The 16970-nt window shown below is 41.2% G+C and overlaps 1 protein-coding gene across 1 annotated transcript in view; it reads right to left on the bottom strand.

Moving 5' to 3' along the window:
• CERS3 (ceramide synthase 3) overlaps positions 1–16970 on the bottom strand; it is a 98054-nt gene that overhangs the window by 23728 nt on the left and 57356 nt on the right. Inside the window, exon 9 of the mRNA XM_079701391.1 lies at positions 9508–9661. Within this exon, the coding sequence (XP_079557517.1) occupies positions 9508–9661 (154 nt within the window). The remainder of the gene's footprint in view (positions 1–9507; positions 9662–16970) is intronic.

Raw genomic sequence — 16970 nt, 5'->3', positions numbered from 1 at the left:
CTAATTTCATAGAGAGAGGAAGATAAGCAAAATAAGACAGAGGAATTTGTCTCAATTGAAAGAGCAAGGAAACCCCCTGAAAAAACCAACACTAATGAAACAGAAATAAACAATTTACTAGATAAAGAATTAAAAGCATTAGTAATAAGAATGCTAACTGAATCAGGGAAAAGAACGGATGAACACAGTGAAAATTTTAACAAGAAACTAGAAAGTACAAAAAATAACCAGTCAGGACTTCCCTGGTGGTGCAGTGGTTAAGAATCCGCCTGCCAATGCAGGGGACACGGGTTCGAGCCCTGGTCCAGGAAGATCCCACATGCTGCAGAGCAACTAAGCCTGTGCACCACAACTACTGAGCCTGCACTCTAGAGCCCGCGAGCCACAATTACTGAGCCTGTGTGCTGCAACTACTGGAGCCTGCATGCCTAGAGCCTGTGCTCCACAACAAGAGAAGCCACCGCAATGAGAAGCCCACACACCACAACAAAGAGTATCCCCTGATCGCCGCAACTAGAGAAAGCCTGCGCAAAGCAATGAAGACCCAGTGCAGCCAAAAACAAATAAATAAATTTATGTTAAAAAAAAGTAACCAGTCAGAACTGAAGAATACAATAACTGAAGTAAAAAACACACTAAAAGGAATGAACAGCAGACTAGATACAGAAGAACACAGAAGTTATCTAGAAGATAGAAAAATGGAAATCACACAATGAAAACAGCAAAAAGAAAAAAATTCTTTTTCTTAGTGGAAATAGTTTAAGGGATCTCTGGGATATCATCAAGTATCCCAGAAGGAGAAGAGAGAGAAAAGGGGGTTGAAAATGTATTTAATGAAATTATGGCTGAAAACTTCCCAAACCTGAAGAAGGAAACAGATATCCAGGTACAAGAGGCACAGAAGATGAACCAAATAAGATGAACCCAAACAGACCCACACCAAGACATATCACAATTACAGTGGCAAAAGTTAGAGATAAAGCGAGAATTCTAAAGGCAACAAGAAAAAAACAAAGTCATATACAAGGGAACCCCCATAAGGCTATCAGCTGATTTTTCTGCAGTGACTTAGCAGGCCAGAAGGGAGTGGCATGATATATTTAAAGTGCTGAAAGGGAAACCTTGCAAACTAGTGTACTCTACCCAGCAAGATTATCATTTAGAATACTAGTACAATGTTTGTGGGATTGTAAATTGGTGCAGCCACTATGGAAGACAGTATGGAGGTTCCTCAAAAACACTGAAAACACAATTACCATATGACCCAGCAATCCCACAGCAATTCCCATCATATATCAGAAGAAAACAAACACACGAATTTGAAAAGATACCTATACCCCAATTTTCATAGCAGCATTATTTACAACAGCCAAGACATGGAAGCAACCTAAGTAAGTGCTCATCAACAGAAGAACAGATAAAGAAGATGTGGTATATATATACAATGGAATATTACTCAGCCATTATTAAAACAGAATGAAATTCTGCCATTTGCAACAACATGAATGGACCTAAAGAGTATTATGCTTAGTGAAATAAGTCAGACAAACACTCTATGTTATTTACATGTGGAATCTAAAGGATAAAACAAATGAATGTATATAACAAAACAGAAATGGACTCACAGATCAAACTAGTGGTTACCAGTGGGGAGAAGGGAGCGGGGAGGGGCAGATAGGGGTATGCGACCAAGAGACACAAACTACGATGTAGACAATAAATAAGCAACAAGGATATATTGTACAGCATGGGGAAATATAGCCATAAATGGAATATAATCTATAAACATATTGAATCATTATATTGTACACTTGAAACTAATATAATATTGCAAATCAACTATACCTCAATTAAAAAACAAAGAAAGAAAGAAAACAGAGGGTGAAAAAATAAATAACTTCTCTAAGGCCTCACATCTCAGTGTTTGGGAAGCCATACCCATTGATCTTTAGTCTGCCTCCCTACAGAGGGTAAATGCAATCCTCTTTGTGGGGGCTGGCGTTAGGTTCGGGGTAGGGCAGGCAGAGATCGGAGGCCATGTGGACATCATGATGCACAGCCCAGAAACCCCTTCAGGACCACAGCTCTAATTTCCCAGCTATGGGAGCTCCCAGCTGTGTCCTTCTCTGGTCTTATCCTTGGCTGAAAGGAGCTCCCTTGACCAGAGTTATGCCCCTTTCCACAGGGCAGCCCACGTCCAGTAACAGGCTAATGTGGCGGTACAGAGGTCTGGCCCCTTTGCTTCCACTGGGATATCTCTGAAGGGCCACTCAGCTCTACAGTGCTCTGTAGGGTTGGCTGAGGCCTTTGTAGCAATTGCATCACAGTTTAATTTCTCCCTCTGCCCAGTCCAGCTTCTTTCCCTCCCTCACAGGTGTGGAATCCCAGAGTACCCCTAAAAGCCTTCTGTGTATACACATGTGCACACACACACAAATACTCACAACTGATATGGGGAAGAAACAATGGCTACAGAAAGTAGACAAAGTTTGATTAGGTCTCTTCTATGCATTCACTGAGTTTTACCCTCCCCTCATTATTCATTTTCTGGACAGCCAAGATCTTGGGGTCTCAAGGAGGCTGGACTTTCTCTACACTCTTCACACCATCTCACACCCAGAGAAGTGGGTAAATTGATTGTTAGAGGTGCAGGGAGGTTGATTGGCTTCTATCAAATCATGATGTAAGTAGCCACCGGGTGTAGCTACTGGGTGGGCCCAGTACTGACTTTAGACTGTGTCCCCATTGTGGCCAGGCCTCAGCGCAGTACTCCAGAGACTGGGTCAGAGGTCCCAACCCATCCAATGAGTAAGAACTGCCAATCCCATTCCCTTAGATCTGACCACAGTCTCCAGATTCACACCAAAAACATTACAGAAGTATACCTACAGGCCTGAGCTGCTTCGAGCAACATTGAGGAAATGACAGGTCTCAGGGCAGGCCTGCAGAACGTGCTTCAGAGCCACAGGAAGAGGGTACGTGCCCAGTGCTGCTCGCTTTAAGATTTCCTGAGTCTGCCGCGTGTGGCAAGGAGACACCATTTGCAGAAAACAGTCCCACTGAGAGTCAGAGTTCCACAGATGGCATGCTTGTTATTCCCCAAAACAGAACTCAGATAAAGCCATCTGCATCATAAATCATTCAAGCACTAAAGCCCACATGATAAATCAAAATGAAAATGTTTTTAAAAGGAACTAATTTTATCCATATCTACAAACAGAATGAGTTTTCAGGAATAGGGTTCCTTTTGTGTTACATAAAGCTCCCTTCTGAGACTTCTGTAGTCAGGGGTGGGACCTCGCCCCACACAGGGAGGGGTACAGCCACAGAAAACTGGGAGGTAAACAGGGACAGTGTTGGCCAGGGCACACTCTCCTCCCATACCTGCTCTTACCAATCTCTCTGCCCCAAGAGGCCATTAATAAAGCTTTCACATACTGGTGTGAATGAGTAGATTTATTAACAAGCCATGAATTGTGCTTGTCCCCTTGTCTAGGCTGATACAGAAACAGAAACTCAAGTTCCATATACAACATCTGTGTGTGTACGTGTGTTTACGTGCATGTGCTCGTGTGTCTGTTTTTCTACTAATAAAATGAAGAATATCCATTCCTTTCAGGAATATATAAAAACCCATTGCATTTTGTGAAATTATTTTTAAAACCGTGGGTACAAGAGATGTCAGAGCTTCTTTTATCTCTTTACTTTTCACCCATAGCTCACCCTCCTTTTCAGCTTCAGCGAAATACCATCAGGGGAGCATCAGGTCAACATTTGGGACAGAGGAAAGAAAGGCAGGATTTAAGTACCCATTGCTATCCTCAAAAATGCTTCATGGGACAGCTCTCACCTGAACAAGTCCCTTCCTTTTATAACAGCTTCAGTTAACCTCTTGTCCATCAAACGGCCTGCATAGTCCAGTACCTCCAAGAACAGTATCTTGAAAACCATTGTTAGAAAACACATAAGACAAAAAAGTTAAGAGTACACACAAAGGGAGCCAATATGTGATAAAGTAAGTATGGAAAATCACTGTAGTATAATTACATAATTCATGGGCAATTGCAGGGAAGGGAGGTCCGCCATTTTTTTTTAAACTTATTTATTTGTTTATTTTTGGCTGTGTTGGGTCTTCGTTGCACGCGGGCTTTCTCTAGTTGCGGCAAGCTGGAGCTACTCTTCATTGTGGTGCGCAGGTTTCTCATCGTGGTGGCTTCTCTTGTTGCGGAGCACGGGCTCTAGAGCACAGGCTCAGTAGTTGTGGTGCACGGGCTTAGTTGCTCCGCGGTATGTGGGATCTTCCCAGACCAGGGCTCGAACCCATATCTCCTGCATTGGCAGGCAGATTCTTAACCACTGTGCCACCAGGGAAGCCCCAGGTCTGCCATTTTTAAACAGACACCAAGCATCTGAAATCTTCTAGAGGGAACAGGCCCCACTCAGCTGCCGGCACCCAGCTGCTTTCCATGCCTCCAAAGGAAGAGAGGGTGGATTGAAGAAAACTGAAATAAAATCTTGTTTTATGACCATGCCAGTATAAGAAAATGCCTGCATAATGTTATCCTGGTGTGGAAAAGAGGTATTCACTGAGAAGGTTGCTGGGGGTTCCAGTCCTGATTTGCACGGCCTTACGAAGTCCCTTTCTCCCTCTGAGCCTCCATTTTCCCTTTTAGCAGGTGACCCCCTCCTTCCAGTTCTGGGCCGCTTCCATCTCCATTGTGAGTGTGAGGTTGGGTCTTCTCCCAAGCAACCACCTTGGTGCCCTGGCTGTACCTGTGGGTCTATTTCAGAGGCCTCCCAGTCGAAGGCAAAGCAACAGGAATTCCGTTGGGGGCATGGAGCTGGGAAGAGGCCAGTTTACTTGTAGGGCTTGGCTCTTACACATGATACATTTTTTTCCCCTTTCTTTATTATCTTAGAACCATTCAGATGATTGCCTAGTCTACTTTGACTCCTTTAAACAACTCTACACTTCAGGCTTATTTAAAACAAAAAACACACAAAATAGGTTTATGACTGATTTAAGCCAGAAAATCCCCTAATGGGAATATCCTTAATGAGATTTTCTAAAGAGAACCCTCTATGAAGAGCTGGAATTAATTGATTATTTGTAAGGTAACCAAGCAAAGTTTATGATAAGATGATGAAGTTTGTGGGAATGGAGTGTAAGCCACACTAAACACACACACACACACACACACACACACACAGATGCACACTATTCCTGGGGAGGCAGAGAGCACAGAATTAGTCTCAGGAGTCCCCACTCCTGTGTGACCTTGGGTAAGGCACGTCCCTTCCTCACTCAGGTCTCTCTTCCTCCATGCAAGAGAGACTACCATCTACATGAACACGAGTGGTAAGCCGCAGTGGCAAGGCCGTGAGAAGGGTCCTGGTGTCCTGGTAGACATTTAGTGGTCTTCTTCTAGCTCTAAAATCCTATGGGATTCTCTATTTTGTGGCTGGGCTGAACATGTAGTATAGAATATTCAAATTTGAAATTCTTTGAGCCCGGCAACTTTGCAAAGTTATTTTTGTTATCAAATTTTACAAATTCCACTGTTGTTTCTTGAATAGATTGTTAATCTAGTTAATCTATATAAATATCCAGAAATATGGAAATATAAACCAATAGCATTTTTCTAACACTCTCAGTAGTCAGCCTTTGTGGTATTTTTATAATGTCTTGTTCAGCAAATGGCAGTTTTTACATCCACTATTGCCTACTAACAAAAGAGACTTGAAGTCTTCTTGGAAGTTACAGATTTTGTATTTCTTCCCTAATATGCTGATATCTGAGAGAATGTGTCGAAAAGTACCATCTAGAATGTGAGTCATGAAAGTCAACTGGCAGAAGACAGCTTAGGAAGCTATCATTAGAGCCACTGGTAGAAAGTCTAGGACTCTGACCCCTGACATCAGCTGCAGCCTTATTTAAGCAAATGGAAGAGAGAGCTTGAGTGAGAGCAAACTGTCAGGCCACTTGGAATTCACAAGGTCTCTGCCCAAGGAACCCGTGTATATTGTAACAGTGACAGTGATGATGGCAGCTAATGTTTATCATGTGCGCACTGGATGCCAGATGCTGTTCTAAGGGCTTTCTCCTGTAAGGGAGGCACTAATATCATCAGCCTCATGTTACAGGTGAGGAAACTGAGGCACTAAATAGAAATAATATGCCCAAGATCACACAGCCATAAATGGGAGAGCTAAGATTTGAATCTACACAGAGCCTGTAGTCTTAGCTATTACCCTAAATGTTTCACTAGGAAGTAAAAATTATTAAAAATAAAAAATTACTTAAAAAATAATTACAAAACTGTTTTTATGCTTTTAAAAAGTTCAAAAATAACTTGAAGGATCAGTCTGTCTTTTAATCTACTATCTTGATTACTCAATTTGTTTCTGTACTCCCTATTTTTTACTCCATACAAGTATTTTAAATTAATTTTCTGGTTATTAATTTTCTTCTCTGAATAATTAGAAAAGGTGAAGTATTACAAGTTAAGAGACTCAGGCGTTGCCATGCAATTACTGCGTGAATTTGGTTGAGGCCTCAGTTTCCTCATGTTTATTAGAGGGTTCCTTTCTTTAACTGAAACAGTTCAGCATGTGTAAATGTCATTCTGTGAACTTAAGAGACACTGCCTATCGAGAGCAGATGGATGGAGCCAGTGGCCAAGGGGCTGGCTACTCCAGCCTGGCTGTAAGGGCTGCAGGCTACAGCTCCACCTCCACGTCTTGGCAATGAACCAGTCTAAGATGTCACAGAAACATGCTCGAGCTGGCCAGCACTCAGTATGATATTTAGAAAGAAGAAAATAAAAGCTTAAGGATGATCAAGTTCTTTTAAGTAATATTAAACAAAAGCATGCTATGCTTCTTCTAATTTCCTCTGAAAGCACTTCTCATGTTTGCGAAGAGAATGACAGGTTGAATATGTCAGCCCGTCATACTTCCGAATGTGATGTGTGGGCTGGTAGTTCATCACAAATTCATCCACTTTATAGGAACCAGTTAAGCTTCAGTGCCAACTCTTGTTCTCAAACAGCAAGATGACTGCTAACTATGGTGTGTATATGTTAGTGGCCCCAAATTACAGTGATATTGTTATTTTAAGGTAGCAAATGGTAGAAGGTCCTAACTCATCATATGCATGCGACAATATTATTGTTTAGGGAAAATAAGATGTGAATACTTCAAAAAATCGCTGTTTTTAAGAATAATCACTTCTGTCTTTTCAGTCTACCATGCAAATTCATAGAGACCATAAACAGATTAATAAATTATTTTGTAACTTGCCATCCAAATTATTTATTCATTTACATTTTCAAAATTACTTATTAGGGCCCTGCCAGACATAAAGAACTTGAAAAGACAAATTCTCAATTGCTGTTATAGGATTAAAAAAAATTTTTTTTGGAGGCCTACAAACCTCTGTAATTCCATTTTTTAAATATCAAGAATTAGTCACCTTGGTAACAATTGTGGTGTGTAGGAAATGCTAAATATTTATTAAATAGAACTGAAAACTGACTTGTTAGTTGTTCCTCTAAAAATTCAACTCCTGCCTCTGTCCCTCTCCTCCCCTTTGCAATGCAACTATGCCTTCAAACAGCATTCTTTAAAAGTCGGCTTTATGGCTTTGGAGGAAGAAGCTGATTTCACAGCCAGATTTGCCACTGCTGTGGAAAACAGAGTGCACATGCAAGCCAGCTGAAGTCATGCGGACTGCAAGGATTAGGGCCGCGGGGGCCTCCACTGCTGCTGTCAAATTGCAATTGGAAACAGCTTTTCCAAAGTACAGCATGAGAAATCAGGAATTCCTGTCCACAGCTCCCCAACCCACTGGGTTTTTATCAGGCTTGGTACAACCCATTAGAGATCAGAAATATGAAAATCATGATGAAACCAAACAAGAGTATTTTCTGGTTTCCAAGTTTTGTTCTGCCTGGATCCCTTCCAAGCCCATCATTACTGTCACTCACCAGTTAATAAGGGAACCATTTCTGCCTAGGGACAGGAGCTCCAGCAAGGCTGGACCCAAAGGTCGGGCAGGCTCAGTTCAGTGACCTGCCTTCTGTCCAACCCCTGGATGTGCAAATTGTCTAACTGCTCAAATTCTTCAGTTTATCTCAGTTACTTGAACTATATCTGTCACTTAGGGATAAAATAACTTTTGCAGAGATCATAGAAAAACTATTTAGAACATTAATAAACTAGAACCATTCAATGAATTTTTTTTTTTTTTTTTTTTTTTTGGCACTCCAGCTTTAAAGGAAAGAATCTACTCTCAGGAAAACAAGCTCAAGTCAGTAATTTAGTTTAAAAAAGTAAAAAAAACTTTCAGGATTTGGCTTGAGATTAATGCAGATGTAGCCCAATTTCCTATACCTCTGTCTAGATTTAGAAGATCTAGAGGTCAATTATGACCACATCCACTTCATTTGTCAGCTCTTCAGTGATCTTTGAGACACAATTGCTAAAGTAGGAAAATGAATTAATCAGAGAGTTGATCAAAAAAAATGAGCTTATCTGATAAATTACCAGCATACCTGTTACCTATGAGTCACTCATTCTGGTCACGACACAATGCTGTGTTATACATGGATTAGGTAACACCCAAAGTGGGCCAGCTGTAACTTTTTACCTTGAAAGATTCTTAATTAAAATTCCCTTGGATGTATGATTTCCAGGCAAGGAAGGAGCTGTGATTTGCTTTTTTTTTAACGTGCCTTAAAGACTCCAGTCAAATTCCATCTATTCAATGAAACTTTCCCTGGTCCCCTAATTTCTCTTTTGTCTCTCTCAGCAAGTTTCTGGGACCTCTCTTCAGCACAGGACATTCTGTACAATATATGTAAGTTGTTAGTAGGTGAATATTCCCCGACTATATGCTGGGCTGTTTCCCCAAAGGCAGTGATTATGTCTTATTCATTTCTGAAGCCCTCTCCTCCCCTGTTTTGAAATTAAAAACTAGAATTCAAAACAAAACAAACAGAAAAACCCCTTCTATTATCTAAAATGTATTATTAATTTCTTAGGGAAGAAGATGTTTTCAGAAAAAAGTATAGGCAAATGATGGACAAAGTTTCAGAGAGGAAGAGAAAGCTCAGGGGGAGAGCATTATGTGCAAATTGGATGTTCAGCAAAGGTAAACAAACCAAGGATCCAAAACAGTACCCAACTATCACCATAAAGCTTGCCCCAAACTGGAGCAAATTTAGACTTATTAGGACATTCTTTAAGAAGCCATATTCAATTTTTGGACAGAAATTTTTCAAAAAAAAGCCTTGTCCTCTAATAAAAGCAATTTCTTAAGAACACCTTAGAAATCTACTTAATGAAAAATCTATAGTTTGGAGAAACTTTTATCAAGAATGATCAAATCAAGAAAAAATTCTGGTTAACTATAAATTAAGTAGAATGTTCCACCAGCTGGGCCTCACCTTCAATCTGGCAATGAAATCTATTTGTTAAGAGCAATAAGACTTGAACAGCCCTTACCTTCGTGAATATACATCTTTTGAGCATCTTCAGGATGAAGTAACCCCAGTAAAGATTAAGAATTTGCAGGACCATGAGCTGTAGGTTGAGGAAGATGCATGAAAAGAAAGGCTCAAGGTACTGCAGAGGCAGAATCAGCGTGTAATACAAAATCCTGAAAAACCAAACAGATGAGAGTATTTCATTATAGTCAAAGTACTTGTGAATTTTCAGTGAGAAAACAAATACTTTATCTCCCAAGGCATACAACACTTATTTCATTCCTAATGATGTCCAGGAAAGTCTCAAGAGAAAACAATATGATAATATTACCTTATATATCATTATTGGCAAGCCACAAAAAAATACAGTCTGCCTCCTGGGAGAAAAGTTAAAGCAAATGGAATTTTTATGCCACGCTGCCTACACTCCAATGTTCCTCTACCTCGGTTTCCTCTCTGCAAAGAGATGAGTGTACACTAACCCCACTCACCTTCTCAGGATTGGATAACATGAGATAATGCATGTGTATATGGGGTTATTATTGCCTTTTGACACAATCTCATTTATTTGGCATCAAAAGTGAATGAGGGAAAAAAAAAGTGAGTGAGGAATTCTACAAGAGTAAATTTTGTGGATAAAAGAGACTTTTTAAGGAAGCAAAAATTCTGTTATTACTTCTACTTCCACTTTCTAAAGTGAATTGCATATTTTATTAATTTCATAAACAGACTCCTGGACACAATTTGAACTGCCCTCAATGACCAGAATGCACAGTGCCTTCAGATACAATTGCAGTATGAAGGCTATTTGTTGTCTTCCCAAACTGCATACACTGCTAGGATTTTAGAGTTCCTGGATAGGTTTGTTTGTAAGTATATTACTCGAATTATAAAAATAATTTATTCATATAAAATTGGAACAATAAGAAAGTTGCCCATAAAATCATGATTTTAAACAAATAATACTGTAATTTTTGTGTTATCTTCTATTTTTTCCTACATATATTTATTTTAATTTTATTTTTAAATTAAAATATAGTAAAATTGACTATTTTGGGGTGTGCAGTTCTATGAATTACAATATGTGCATAGATTTGTGTAACTACCACCACAATATGGAGACAGAGCAGTTCCATCATCCCCCAAACACCAGTGCTGTCCCTTTGTAGTCACATCCCCAGGCCTAACACTTGGCAACCCCTTATCTATTCTCCATCCCTTTAATTTTGTCTTGTCAAGAAGGCCATTCAAATGGAATCATACAGTGTGTCAGCTTTTGAGACTGCCTTCTTTCACTCAGCATAGAGCCTCTGAGATTCATGCAAGTTGTGGGTATCAACAGCACGCTCCTTTTTTTTTTTTTTTTTTTTTTTTTTTGCGGTACGTGGGCCTCTCACTGTTGTGGCCTCTCCCGTCGTGGAGCACAGGCTCCGGACATGCAGGCCCAGCGGTCACGGCCCACGGGCCCAGCCGCTCCGCGGCACACGGGATCCTCCCGGACCGGGGCACGAACCCGTGTCCCCTGCATCGGCAGGCGGACTCTGCTCCTTTCTTTTTTTATTACTGAGTTGCATTCCATTGTGTAGATGTACCCATTACAGAACATTTGTATTATTTCCAGTTTTTGACAATTATGGACAGAACTGCTATAAATAGTTATGTACAGGTTTTTGTGTGCACATAAGTTTTCATTTCTCAAGGGTAAATACATAGGGTTGGGATTGCTGGGTATCACACTGCAAGTATATGTTTAACTTTATAAGAAACTGAAAAGCTGTTTCCCAGAGTGGCTGTTTTGCATCCCCACCAGCAACGTACGAGAGCTCCAGTTGCTGCTCATCCTGAGCAGCACTTACTATTGTCCTATAGAGACTTTGACACTGTAGTAAAAGTAGCACGCATGGGATCTTTTGTTTTGTTTTGTTTTGTTTTTTTGTTTTTTTTGCATTATGCGGGCCTCTCACTGTTGTGGCCTCTCCCGTTGCGGAGCACAGGCTGCGGACGCGCAGGCTCAGCTCAGCGGCCATGGCTCACAGGCCCAGCCGCTCCACGGCATGTGGGATCTTCCCGGACCGGGGCACGAACCCGTGTCCCCTGCATCGGCAGGCGGACTCTCAACCACTGCGCCACCAGGGAAGCCCCATGCATGGGATCTTATGTTCAATTCCATTTAACTTTAAATCAAAAACATTTTACCTGAAAAACTTGGTGTATATTGTCTTTCCCAAATCAAAGTTTATTTCTTTAGATGTGTATGTTCCTAAAGGTGAGAATACTATTCCAAGGCATACATTAAAAGTACAGAAGTTCAAGGTTATATTAAAAGCTATTAAGACTTTACCAGATTATTTTCCAAAATTATAACAATTTAGAAGGCGACCAGCAATTTATGAAAGAAGGGTTTTATTGAACCCCCCTAACCAGTATTAAGTGGGTTTAAAATTTGCTAATTTAAAAAATAAAACAATTCTTTTAACATCTTTATTGGAGTATAATTGCTTTACAATATTGTGTTAGTTTCTGATGTATAACAAAGTGGATCAGATATATGTATACATATATCCCCATATCTCCTCCCTCTTGAGCCTCCCTCTCACCCTCCCTATCCCACCCCTCTAGGTGGTCACAAAGCACTGAGCTGACCTCCCTGTGCTATGCGGCTGCTTCTCACTAGCTATCTGTTTTACATTTGGTACTATATATATGTCAGTGCTACTCTCTCACTTCATCCCAGCTTACCCTTCCCTCTCCCTGTGTCCTCAAGTCTATTCTCTACATTTGCGTCTTTATTCCTATCCTGCCCCTAGGCTCATCAGAACCATTTTTTTTTAGATTCCATATATATGCGTTAGCATACAGTATTTGTTTTTCTCTTTCTGACTTACTTCACTCTGTATGACAGACTCTAAGTCCATCCACCTCCCTACAAATAACTCAATTTCATTTCTTGTATATATGTGCCACATCTTCTTTATCCATTCATCTGTCAATGGACACTTAGGTTGCTTCCATGTCCTGGCTATTGCAAACAGTGCTGCAATGAACATTGTGTTACAGGTCTCTTTTTGCATTATGGTTTTCTCAGGGTATATGCCCAGTAGTGGGATTGCTAAGTCATATGGTAGTTCTATTTTTAGTTTTTTAAGGAACCTCCATACTGTTCCCCATAGTGGCTGTATCAATTTACATTCCTACGAAAAGTGCAAGAGGGTTTCCTTTTCTCTACATTCTCTCCAGCATTTATTGTTTGTAGATTTTTTGATAATGGCCATTCTGACTGGTGTGAAGTGATACCTCACTGTAGGTTTGATTTGCATTTCTCTACTAATTAGTGAGGTTGGGCATCCTTTCATGTGTTTTTTGGCCATCGTATATCTTCTTTGGAGAAATGTCTGTTTAGGTCTTCTGTCTATTTTTGGATTGGGTTGTTTAATATTGAGCTGCATGAGCTGCTTGTAAATTTTGGAGATTAACCTTTTGTCAGTTGCTTCATTTGCAAATATTTTCTCCCATTCTGAGGGTTGCCTTTTGCCTTATTTATGGTTTCCTTTGTTGTGCAAAAGCTTTTAAGTTTCATTAGGTCCCATTTGTTTACTTTTGTTTTTATTTCCATTTCTCTAGGAGGTGGGTCAAAAAAGACTTTCCTGTGATTTATGTCATAGAGTGTTCTGCCTATGTTTTCCTCTAAGAGTTTTATAGTGTCTGGTCTTACATTTAGGTCCTTGCTGAGTAATCTTGGTTGTAGGTTTTTCCCTTTCATCACTTTAAAAATGTCCTGCCACTCCCTTCTGGCTTGCAGAGTTTCTGCTGAAAGATCAGCTGTTAACCTTATGGGGATTCCCTTATATGTTGTTTGTTGCTTTTCCCGTGCTGCTTTTAATATTTTTTCTTTGTATTTAATTTTTGATAGTTTGATTAATATGTCTTGGTGTGTTTCTCCTTGCATTCATCCTGTATGGGACTCTGTGTGCTTCCTGGACTTGACTATTTCCTTTCCCATGTTAGGGAAGTTTTCAACTATAATCTCTTCAAACATTTTCTCAGGCCCTTTCTTTTTCTCTTCTTCTTCTGGGACCCCTATAATTCAAATGTTGGTGTGTTTAATGTTGTCCCAGAGGTATCTGAGACTGTCCTTAATTCTTTTCATTCTTTTTTCTTTACTCTGCTCTGCAGCAGTTATTTCCACTATTTTATCTTCCAGGTCACTTATCCATTCTTCTGCTTCAGTTATTCTGCTATTGATTCCTTCTAGAGAATTTTTAATTTTGTTTATTGTGTTGTTCATCATTGTCTGTTTGCTCTTTAGCTCTTCTAGGTCCTTTTAAAATGTTTCTTGTATTTTCTCCATTCTATTTCTAAGATTTTGGATCATCTTTACTATCATTATTCTGAATTCTTTTTCAGGTAGACTGTCTATTTCCTCCTCATTTGTTTGGTCTGGTGGGGTTTTACCTTGTTCCTTAAGCTGCTGCATATTTCTCTGTCTTCTCATTTTGTTTAACTTACTGTGTTTGGGGTCTCCTTTTCACAGGCTGCAGGTTAATAGTTCCTGTTGTTTTTGGTGTCTTCCCCCAGTGGGTGAGGTTGGTTCAGTGGCTTGTGTAGGCTTCTTAGTGGAGGGGACTGGTGCCTGTGTTCTCGTGGGTGGGGCGGGATCTTGTTCTTCTGGTGGGCAGGGCCACTCCTGGCAGTGTGTTTTGGGGTGTCTGTGAACTTAGTATGTCTTTAGGCAGCCTCTCTGCTAATGGGTGTGGTTGTGTTCCTGTCTTGCTAGTTGTTTGGCATGGGGCGTCCAGCCCTGGAGCTTGCTGGCCATTGGGTGGAGCTGGGTCTTAGCATTGAGATGGAGATCTTTCGGAGAGCTCTCACTGATTGATATTACATTGGGCCAGGAGGTCTCTGGTGGTCCAGTGTCTTGGACTAGGCTCTCCCACCTTGGAGGCTCAGGCCTGACACCTGGCCGCAGCACCAAGACCCTGCCAGCCACACGGCTCAGAAGAAAAGAAGAAGAAGAAAAAAACAAGAACAGATAGAACCCCAAACCAAATGGTAAAAAAAAAACGAGGGGGGAGACATGAGACAGCAGGATACAGTGTGGGGGCTGACTTGGGGTTTCACCTGAGGCTTCCTTCCACCCCTGGCTACCGAGCTGCAGAGAAGGCAGGAGCTGCTGCCCCTGCAGGCTGCCCCATCCTCCCTCCAAAACAATTTCAACTTGCATTTTTTGCAGGCTTTGACAGTTCCTTTTGACAGTCTGCTTAGTAGCTCTATTTTCTTTCTTTGTGAGTTATTAGTATAAGACCTTTATTCAAAAAGCAATAATATGGGACTTCCCTGGTGCCACAGTGGTTAAGAATCCGCCTGCCAATGCAGGGGACACGGGTTCAAGCCCTGGTCCAGGAAGATCCCACAGGCCGCGGAGCAGCTAAGCCCGTGTGCTACAACTGCTGGGCCTGGGCTCTAGAGCCTACAAGCCACAACTACTGAGCCTGTGTGCCACAACTACTGAAGCCCGCGTGCCTAGAGCCCGTGCTCCACAACAGAAGCCACCACAATGAGAAGCCCGCGCACTGCCATGAAGAGTTGCCCCCGCTCGTCGCAACTAGAGAAAGCCTGCACGCAGCAACAAAGACCCAATGCAGCCAAAAATAAATAAGTTAATTAATTTTTAAAAAAAGAAATAATATGAACTCTGAACTCAATATAACAAAAACAATAGCCATTTATCCATTTTACTTATGTAAATTTTTTTAGAAACTTAGGAATTACAGAAAAATATAAAGAGGTTAAGTAAAAATTAAATTAAAATCTCACAACTCACAGGAAACCCAATATATATAATGTCTGGTGAACATAATTTAAGACATCTTTCCTAAAAATACATTATTTAAGGTGTTTCTCCCCCTTCCGCATTACCACATGATTTCATATAACAGGGATCACACTATGGTTGTGATTTTTTACCCTGCTTTTATCACTCAGTAATACGTTACAGCGAGCTTTCCATGACAATGAACATATTTATAAATCAGGGGTCAGCAAACATTTTTGTATAGGGACAGACAGTAAATATTTCAGGCCTCTGGGGCATTTGGTTTCAGTTGCAAAGGTTCAAGTGACCATTGTAGTGCGAAACTAGCTATAGACAATATAACAGTAAATGAGTGTGGCTGTGTGCCAGTAAAACTTTATTAACAAAAACAGTCAGTGAACTGGATTTGGCCTGTGAGCCAGTTTGCCAACCCATACTATATACCATCCTATGTAATAGCTGTGTAGAAATCCATTTACAGATCTTATAACTTATTTAGCTAATCCCTTATTGATAGACATTTAAGTTGTTTCCAAATTTTCACTGTATTATAAAGAACACTGAATCCGCTTGTCTGCTGATGGGTGGGGCTGGGTTCCCTCCCTGTTGGTTGTTTGGCCTGAGGCGACCTAGCACTGGAGCCTGCCCGGCTCTTTGGTGGGGCTGATGGTGGACTCTGGGAGAGCTCACACCAGGGAATGCTTCCCAGAGCTTATGCTGCCAGTGTCCTTGACCCCACGGTGAGCCACAGCCACCCCCCACTTCTGCGGGAGACCCTCTAACACTAGCAGGACTTTGAAAGGACCTAATGGATTGAAGGACTTTGGGAGGTGGTAGTGTTAACCTAGTAGATTGACACAGAGTAGGGATTGACACCACTTGAAATAATATAGGGGACTTCTCTGGTGGCGCAGTGGTTAAGAATCCGCCTGCCAACGCAGGGGACACGGGTTCGAGCCCTGGTCCAAGAAGATCCCACATGCCGCGGAGCAACTAAGCCCGTGCACCACAACTACTGAACCTGTGCTCTAGAGCCCGTGAGCCACAACTACTGAGCCCGTGTGCCACAACTACTGAAGCCGCGCACCTAGAGTCCGTGCTCCGCAACAAGAGAAGCCACCGCAATGAGAAGTCCATGCACTGCAACGAAGAGTAGCCCCTGCTTGCCACAACTAAAGGAAGCCCGTGCAGAGCAATGAAGACCCAATGCAGCCAAAAATAAATTAAAAAAAAAAAAGGGAGTCAAGATGGTGCTGAAAGCATTGGGTTAGAATTCCACTCCAGCCAATTGCTTGACATGTGATTAAAGGCAACCCTTGCTGAGGGTGAGGAGTTGAATAGTAGATTTACAGAGACTACTGGTGGTTCTGGATATTTGCTAAAGAAAATAAGAGGGGAGAAGTTGCTGAGGAAAATCAAAGAATTAACAAGTTTTCCTGAAGGCTTCTTTGAGCTCTTGCCTGCATCTGTGTAATAGTGAGGTACCCACCTGAGTCCTCTGCAGTTGGCAGTTGTCCAAGTACTTTTGTTGCAAGAGTGATGGCAACCAAACGTTAATTTTTGGCATCATGGAAAGTGCTTTGGTTAAATTGAGAACTACTCTTTTGGAGATTATGTAGGCAAAAGTATTAATTAAATTGACAACAGTGAAAACAATAAAGAACACTGTC

This window comes from Hyperoodon ampullatus (genome assembly GCF_949752795.1).
Source record: "Hyperoodon ampullatus genome assembly, chromosome: 3".
Lineage (NCBI taxonomy): Eukaryota > Metazoa > Chordata > Mammalia > Artiodactyla > Ziphiidae > Hyperoodon > Hyperoodon ampullatus.
The sequence above is the reverse complement of the archived record's forward strand: the minus strand, read 5'-3'. Positions and strand labels throughout refer to the sequence as shown.